The 9,559-nt window shown below is 24.9% G+C and overlaps 1 protein-coding gene across 1 annotated transcript in view; it reads left to right on the forward strand.

Moving 5' to 3' along the window:
- Positions 1–3,454, forward strand: part of LOC129980649 (sodium-coupled monocarboxylate transporter 1-like) — a 41,028-nt gene extending 37,574 nt beyond the window's left edge. The window contains exons 14-15 of the mRNA XM_056091028.1: positions 1,892–1,947; positions 3,315–3,454. Of these exons, the coding sequence (XP_055947003.1) occupies positions 1,892–1,947; positions 3,315–3,454 (196 nt within the window). The remainder of the gene's footprint in view (positions 1–1,891; positions 1,948–3,314) is intronic.
- Positions 3,455–9,559: the final 6,105 nt, after the last annotated feature.

The following is a 9,559-nucleotide window of genomic DNA, read 5'->3' on the forward strand; positions in this document are numbered from 1 at the left end:
GCACTGGCGATCTGGGGTGGCCTAAGGATCATCACCGGCCACGGTACAACCCCTTCCCATGAGAAGCACTTCCCGTCATCGATTGGGGATATTTGACCCCACACCATTTATGTACCCACTCAGGCGGGGCCAGAATCAACTGCCATTTTGGAAACTTCTCATCCTCATATCTCAGCCCTCCTGGAAGACTTTTAAAGAAAATAAAAATTTTCATCAGTTCTATGCCCAAAACGGCAATAACCGAAAAACAAAAAAAAGACACATAGAAAAGCAAAATAAGACTTTTCATAATATTTTCAAACGAAGGATAAAGGCAACAAACACTTTTTACTCAAAATGGTTTCGTCCAAGCGATATTAAAAATACCTCAACAGATCTTTTTTACAATTGTAACTTGTAAATTATTATTGAGTTGATGGAAAACTGGAAGTATGGCAAACTTGTGTTGTTTCCTATTAGTTCAGGGAGGTTGAAATTAAAAAAAGGGTAATTAAAGTCCGATTTTTGAAAAAAAAATCGGAATCACAAAATAGAGTGTTTAGCCGCTATTTCATTGCTCTAATGAATACTTACAAATCTAACGAAACGTCCAGAGCTCTGACAGACATAAACATTCATTCTGAGAAATATTCAAGAGTAATGAATTTGAGTGTTTAGTCTTTCTTTCATGCAAGTCTCATTTTGGAATCAGAGGTTGTTTTCCGTCTTAAAAGGCACATATGGCTGTCTTTTTGCTTAATTGACTTCTTTTTCGTAATATATATATGCCTTTTCCAATTATAATATTTTTATTGAATAATTTATTATTTTTGACATTTTTACGCTAGATCTTCTTCAAATTGAAAATAAAATGTACAGTTTCTCACATTTTATCATCTGCTTAAAATATTTCTTTGAACTCATCTATTTTTAAAATCTAACAAAAATCTCATAAAACCCATAATATATATATATATATATATGTGTGTGTGTGTGTGTGTGTGTGTGTGTGTGTGTGTGTGTGTGTGTGTATTATATATATATATATATGGGGGGGGAAGAGATAAAACACATTCTCAAAAAGCGGCATTCCATTATATTTCCATTATTTTCTTTGATTGCCGCGAAAAGAAAATAATGGAAATATGCCGTACATGAGCTTGAGAGGTAAAAACAGAATGAAAAATAAAACTATCGATGCATTAATTGATTATCGGGGGAAGAATTTATTTTAAAAAGTTTAAGTTTTATGAAATTTTATTTTAAAAAATTTAAGTCCCATATAATAATTCTTTTGCTTGAGAATTTTTCTAACCATCTTTTATTTAAAAAAGATTTTTAAAACTTTTTCACTTATTTATTTCAAATATTATCGTTATTTCTATCGCATAAACCTTAAAGCTCATAGCCCTAATTTTTGATCAATTTTTAACAAATAAAAAATAACTATTTAATTAATTATCATACACTTTCACTAATACTTTTCTTATGTCCCACAGTATTTTCAAGCAAAATTTGGAGAAATTATATTTAAAGTTAATTTAAAATTATATAATAGATAATTTAGAATTACTTTAAAGATAATTTAACAGATAACTTAGATTCAGATTTAATTTTAATAATGAAGAAGTAAATTTAGAATTTTATAAACAGATAATTAGATAATAGATTATAAGTCAGATATGGACTATGATAGATTGGATTATATATTAAATAATATCCACTTTCACCATACAGATTAAAAGCAATATTCTTGCAGAAAGCAATAGCAAACTCTATAAAATAATTATTAGCAATTCAATATTTGTGCTAATTGTTGACCAGATAGCAAGATGTTACGTGTATAGTAACTAGATTTCTTTTATTATAGTGAAATTTTCTTTCTGTACAAGATTTCTTCATTTTGGTTAAGCTTTATCGGAATCTTGACCACAACGTGCATCGCTCTTTCATTGATTCTAATTACAGGTAATATATGTTTTTGTAAAATTCAGCTGAAATTATAAATTTTTAAAAATGCAATTTCAGGGTCTGAAATCAGGAAAAAGATTAATATTTTATTTTTAAAAAAGAATGATTTAAATTAAGCCATTCACACTTTAATTCTAGGAAAGGAAAAGAAAATTCAGCAAAATTTCATAAAAGAAAGTTTAAACAATTCTTAAGAGATAGCTTTCTTTTATGCAAACAGTAAAGAAAAGGAAGAAAAAATAAAAATCACTCATACTTTTTATAGAGAAAAGTACTTATTGTAAATATCTGATTTGTATTACTACATTTCAATGAGATAAAATATAGCAATCTTATTCAACGGTTGCCCAATATATTATGAATTTATTCAATTTTAATATTTTGATCAAAATAAGGCTTCAAATATGACAAAGCACAATGCATTTCTTAAAACAACTGATTGTATTATTTTAACGATATTAGGAATTGCCGTTTATTGGTTATTGAAGGATCCTACATTTTTCTTAATTTGACTGATATTTTATTTTCATCAACGCTACGTAGAAAAAAAATAAGTATGATGAAGTTTATAAGAATGTTAAATTGTATTTATTTTTTGTTTACTCTGTGATATATCTTGATACAGTGGTTGATATCTTGATACACAATGATATATTTTTGGAAGAATAAAATGTTTAAAAAAATGAAAAGTATATTTTCAAAAGGCATTTTTACGTCTGCCTTAAAAAGTAGAAATGAATTAAAATAATTCGAAAGATCATGCGAAGCTGATAATTATATTCTGTATAAAATAAAATATTAATCAAATTTAAAATATGTTCTAATTTTAAATGATTTTCTCAAAGAACTTTCTTTAAGAGTATTATGAGTAAGTACTTTCTTTAACGTTCCTTTTAGAGTGTTTCATTGTTTCATGCTTACACAATTTGATTTGACTTAAAAAATGTTGATTAAACAAAATTATTTTATCATTTTCAGTTTTCTAATAAAAATATTATTTTAGAACGCTTTAATATTTTTATTGTTTACTTTTTGTATTAATATTTTAATTAATTTTTATTCAAATTTATTGCCAAAATTAAAATTGCGCTCAAATGAATCTATCAATTCTATGCTTGTAATTTAATAAATCTTAGAAATATTAAAAAATTACACAGTCATCAAAAAGACTAAACTATTAAAAACTTCAAAATTATTAAGTAAAAATCAATAAGTGAGTGAAAAATCAAACTAACAAATTATACATAAAATTTAGTTATATGAAATGTTTTAAAGAAATTATTTATTTCAATTTTGTATTGTTGTGTTAATAATTACTTTCATATTTTCGTATGGTCCTTATATTATCTCAAATTTAATTTTAGGTTGGAATAAAACAGTGATACCTCATGATTCGAAATGTCTTAGTCCTGTTACTCGTTTTTGGATGAATAAAAAGGAATGTGTAAATAAAGAATCGGAAAAAGATACCATCAATGAATCGGAAGACGAAGATATACTTTGACAAAAAGTTTTTGTTTAGAGAATTTTAAATTTTTGATTATCATATATATTTCATTTCAAATAAAAAATTTAAATATCAAAAATTAAATCAAAAGTTATCACAAAAATATAAAACAAATTATGTTAACTCATTTTTCATGTGACGGGATGTTATTTTTTACTGCCAACAGTACAAAAATTTAATTTTTTTTAGAAAATGTTTAGATCAATTTAAAGTATATACATTTTTCCACAAGAATATTCAAGATAATAAAAAAATAAGACCGCGCACAAAAAACAAAAATCTCTTATTTATATCCTCCTCTGAAAAAAGCCCATAATAGTCTTCAAGCCGGATTTTTTTTTTTTTTTTTTTTCGTTTTTATTCTTTTTTATTTATTTACTACAATCTTACAACTTTTTTGCTTTGTATATAATAGGAAATATAAAGTAATTTATTTTCAATTAATAAAAAATAATGGTGATTTGCAATAACTGCTATGCACGTTTTTATTTCCTATAAATGAAAAGCCTAATGATTTTTTTGAAAACTGAAAGAGACTTTTCTACTGATTGATATCGAAAAAGGACAGAAATTGACCCTTGAAGTTCTTTCGGTTTATCTAAGTTGAACACAGCGTCGTTCATTGATCAAAAGAGTTAGTTGACCTTGAGAAAGCTGTGTAAAAATCAGGATGTGTAGATTAAACGAAGAGTATGAAAAAAGAAATAAAAATCTGCTCTGGAATTTCAATGTCATTTCATTCTTCTAAGTTTTAAAATTAGATCAATGGAGTACATCTCTGTAAAATATCATTGACACTTTTCTTTTTCATTTTTAAACGCTCATAAAATGTTACATTATTTAAGGTAATGTGTATTTGATTTTAATATTTATACAATATAAGTAATGCAACAGATTCTCAACTTTTAAGCCACATTAAAAATAAAAGATTTTTTACAATAATAATAATTTATTGATCTGAAATAATTTATTTTATAATATAAATTAATTAATTTTTTTATTAATTAATCTGGAATAAGTTATTTTGTCAAGTCTTTGGATATTTGCTAAAAGTAAAAACAATCCTTGAAAATTGCTATATCTTAGATCAAAGATTTTCGCATTAAAATTCATTAACCAATGAACAGTAAAACTAATTAAAATAATTTTGGAAATTTTCAAGCCTATGTTTTCCTTTAATATTTTGTTGATTTTAAATATATATGTGTTCATATTATATGAAATATATCATTTTGCGGTTTTTACAATTTTATTAGACATTATAAGTTTTTCTTTACAATATATACAATATTTTTATACTTGTACTTCCTTTTTTCGTATGACAAATTTTAGTTCTCTCCCGTACAGTATATTAAAAACTAGATTGCTTTACTAATGCATTAGAGCTAAGTGAACTAAAAAGAATAATTATGGATTGTTTCAGCTTCGGTCTGCATATTGCATGAAATATACAATTTTATGATTCCTGTAACTATATTAGACATCATAAAGTTTATTTTAAAATGTGTAAAATTTATTTCATTCATGAACTTTCTTTTTCTATTACAAATTTTCTGGTTTTCTCGTACGGTAAATAAAAATTAAATTACTGTTGCCATTGCGTTTGAGTTTTTGATAAGCTATAAGTCATCATTAATGATTCATTCATCTTAGTTCATTTTTCCTTATTAATGCATTAATTAAAAAATCAACATTAAAATGAATTTGAATAATTTTGGAAAAAATTAACCCCGCTTTCTCTTTTGTCGTTTTGTTGATTTTAAAAGTATATGCATTAATGTTGAACAAGGCAAATGATTTTATAGTTCTTACAATTATGTTAGAAACCATAAAAATTATTTTTAAAATTGCACACTATTTTTATTTTTGAAATTTTTTCCTATTATAAATTTTTAAATCTTCCAGTACACTACTTAAAAAATAAATTATTTCATTATTGCTTTGGAGTTTTCTAAAAACTAAAAAACAGAATGACTATTTAATCTTCGATCTACCTTTTTTTCATCAATGTATTCATTAAACAAAAATCATTAAAACTAATAATTTTGGAAATGATTAAGTTTGCGTTTTCTTTTCATAATTTGTTGATTTTATGCATTCATACTCTACAAAGTATATGATTTTATAATTCCTGCTTTTATATTAGACGTCATAAAGTTTGTTTTAAAATGTATACAATGTTTTTATTCCTGAACTTTCTTTTCCCTATTATAAATTTTCAAGTCTTCCAGTACAGTATATAAAAATTAAATTACTTTTGCCAATGCGTTAGAGTTTTTGATAAACTATAAGCGATTATTAAAGAATTAATCATCGTAGTCCACTTTTCCTTATCAATGTATTCATTAAATAGTGAAAGTTAAAACGAGTTTGAATAATTTTGTGAAAAAATAAAGTCTGCTTGACATTACTGAACACAAAAAATTTTTACACCATTTTAAAACTACAGATTTTCTTTTTATTTAATAACACCAATCATTTGCCACGAAAATATTTTCTAAATTTTATCAATTTTTAAAAATATTTGTTGCACAACTTTCTGCAATTTTTTTTTTTTATGGAGCAAAGAAATTCGAGTGTTTTTATTATTTCATCGAATATAAAATTAACTGGTTTTCTTCCAGTGTTCAAAGTCAGAAAAAGAAGATTCTGTTTATCATAAGAACAATCTATATGAGGAATAAGAAAATTAAATTACAATAATATGAAAGAAAAGAGCATTTACAACATAGATTACACGGACAGTTACATCTTTCATCGCATTATGATATCATGGAACTTGATTCCATTAGGAAGTTTCTTGTGAAGAATAGGTGTAAAGCTATTAAAATAATACAAATTTAATGTACATCACAACTTGAAGACTAAAAATATTTTACTAAGAGAACCAAAATAATCAACTAACGATAAGATATTATAAGAGATTTAACTGAAGTTAAACACGACCATTATAACCAGGGAACCAATTGATCGTCAAAGGCGACTAATAAACACTTATCTAATAAAATGATAAAGAGAACAATTGCTGGCTTGAATGCGCTGGCACAATTTGTCAACTTTGTTAATATTACTGGTCAACATTTTGATCAAATGTGGCAAATGTAATTCGCATATATTCTCGTCTCTTTTTATGCGGACATATTTCATGTACAGAAACTAACACATGCTTGGAATCGGAAAAAAAAAACTATAATAACTCCCAATATTAATGCAATAATGTCACTCGATAAACGGACGGATAGTTGATCACTTCTTCTGTACAAAATGCTGTAATGTTAGGTTTCTATAGGGCTGTTTTCAAGAACTGTTTGATAAAAGTGTATATATAGTGATGGCATGATATTAATGTACCAAATATAAATTCTGTGATTTTATGGTGAAGTAGCTTATAATTTTCTCCTAAAATATTACACTTTAAAACATCTTAGGGATTAATTTTTTTTAATTCGATGATAACTTTACACACTGTTTAAAACAATTGATATAAAAATAAGCACCACATCAGAACTATTATTTTATATTTATATTATCAGAATATTTATATTATGATTGTAATTTTTGCTTTGAATTAAATAATTTTATAATAATAAACGGATTTATAGTTAAAAATAAATTTACATTTTGATAATCACCCAATTCCAAATTATCGATTTTGAATTTTTCTTAAAAATCGGAATCATCCAAAAATACAACATTTACAAGAAGAAAAATAAGACAACTGAGCATTTGCATAAAACTTCTCTAGGGATTTAATAAACGTTTAAAATAATAGAAGCAATATTCACAAAAAAAATTTTTTTAAGTCAATTTTAATATTTTTTGCAGTTGTAATCATTTGGTTACATTTTTAATGAAATAAAAGGCTAATGATATTGTTAATAGATAAGGTTATTGTGTGTGTGTGTGTGTGTGTGTGTGTGTGTGTGTGTGTGTGTGTGTGTGTGTGTGTGTGTGTGTGTGTGTGTATCTGTGTAAAGATATTTTAAAATTCAATTTAAATCCTAATTAATTTCCTAATGCAACAAAAGCTCTGTAAAAATGTTGAAATCGACAAGTTCCCGCACTCCGAATAAAGGGATAAAAATTTGTTGATCGAAATACAATCTTTTAAAAGATCTCTATAATTCCTTTACCTAAATCGACACGTTAAAGTAATCCGTATCAGAATCTAACAGTATATAATCATGGGGATAAATATTTCGCTCTCTCTGTTTTCTTTTTGCTCTTGTGTCGTTCCGTATTGATGTGCCACGTTGCTTCTGCTTGTATATAAATTATGCCTCCCAGGATAGAATAAAGCGTAGTTTAAAATTACAAAAGTGTCTCTCTCTTCGGCCCCGACTTTAGTTCAAAAATGTATGCGTTTACTTTATTATATATATATATATATTATATATATATATATATATATATATATATAGTGGATGAAAATGCATCAATTCATTAAATAATTAATAAAACAATGACGAATACAAATGAAAACTACATTGTAACACCTTATATGTACTTAAGTGAAGCAGTGAAAATTCCGATAAAACATATTTTATGAAATTGCAATTTTCTTACGAAGTCAAACTTATTCATATGAACGAAATAGTTTAAAATTTTATTCTGATATTTGCAGATTTCAGTTATATTTCGTATGAGAAAACTAGCATAATTCTTACACATTTGAAGAAAGTTTCAACGATTTTTATTTCGTGACTCGGATTTTTGAACATTTGTTATGTTACTTTTGATATGTTACTTTTTTTATGTTTTTATATGTTTTCTTGATATGTTACTTTTTTATAAACATTTACAGAAAAAAGTATTATAAAGATAATTGCGTTTACATAATTCATACTTTAAACATAATTTGAATAATTGGAAATAAATGCCAAATCAAATTCATTTCTATCGATATGTGTATCAAATTGTATATCGATGGAAATGAATGCAAAAACTATTTGTTTTATGAAATAACAACGTTCTAACCATTATTTTTGTTTGAGAACAAAAGAAATCTACTAATAAAAATATTTTTTACGATTTAACAGAATGATTTTAGATGAGAGGAAGAAAGTTGATGACATATGGGCTTAGCATCTAAGCAAGTAATAACCAACCCAAATAAGAGCATAGAAGTATTCAAAAAAACAATTTTATTGGTAATTTAAAAAATAATTGTAAAAGTAATTGTATAAGGAATTTAAAAAATAATTGTAAAAGTAATTGTATATAAGTAATTAAAAAAATAATTGTAAAAGTAATTGTATAAGTAATTCAAAAAATAATTGTATAAGTAATTTAAAAAATAATTATAAAAGTAATTGTATAAGTAATTCAAAAAATAATTGTAAAATTAATTGTATATAAGTAATTAAAAAATAATTGTAAAAGTAATTGTATAAGTAATTCAAAAAATAATTGTACAAGTAATTTAAAAAATAATTATAAAAGTAATTGTATAAGTAATTCAAAAAATAATTGTAAAAGTAAATGTATAAGTAATTTAAAAAATAATTATAAAAGTAACTGTATAAGTAATTCAAAATATAATTGCATAAGTAATTCAAAAAATAATTATAAAAGTAATTGTATAAGTAATTCAAAAAATAATTGCATAAGTAATTCAAAAAAATAATTGCATAAGTAATTCAAAAAATAATTGTAAAAGTAATTGTATAAATAATTTTAAAAATAATTGTATAAGTTACTCAAAAAATAATTGTAATTTTTTAAAAAATTTCCATGAAGATTTCCACAGCCATGAAGGTTTTCGAGAAACCTTCTGTGTTCTTGCACAACGTTACGCTATATTAAATTGCATACAAATGAATCGTTTCCTAGAAATATACAGCAAAAACGGAATTATCGACAGATCTGTCAGATCTGCGGCAGATTTGGCGCCTTTGTTTGAGTAAAAATCTTTCATTGAGCAATTAATTTTTTCACACTTTTCTTCTCTTTGTATACATTTCAACCATCTGATCAATCAAAATCACGTGACATTTTTTTTTAGTTCACAATTCATTTATCAATGTTATACTTTGCACTTTGAAGACCAGGATGACATCCTTAAAAGAATCGCGCCTATTATATCAGCTGACCATAATTTAA

This window comes from Argiope bruennichi, chromosome 8, assembly GCF_947563725.1.
Source record: "Argiope bruennichi chromosome 8, qqArgBrue1.1, whole genome shotgun sequence".
NCBI classification, from domain to species: Eukaryota; Metazoa; Arthropoda; class Arachnida; order Araneae; family Araneidae; genus Argiope; species Argiope bruennichi.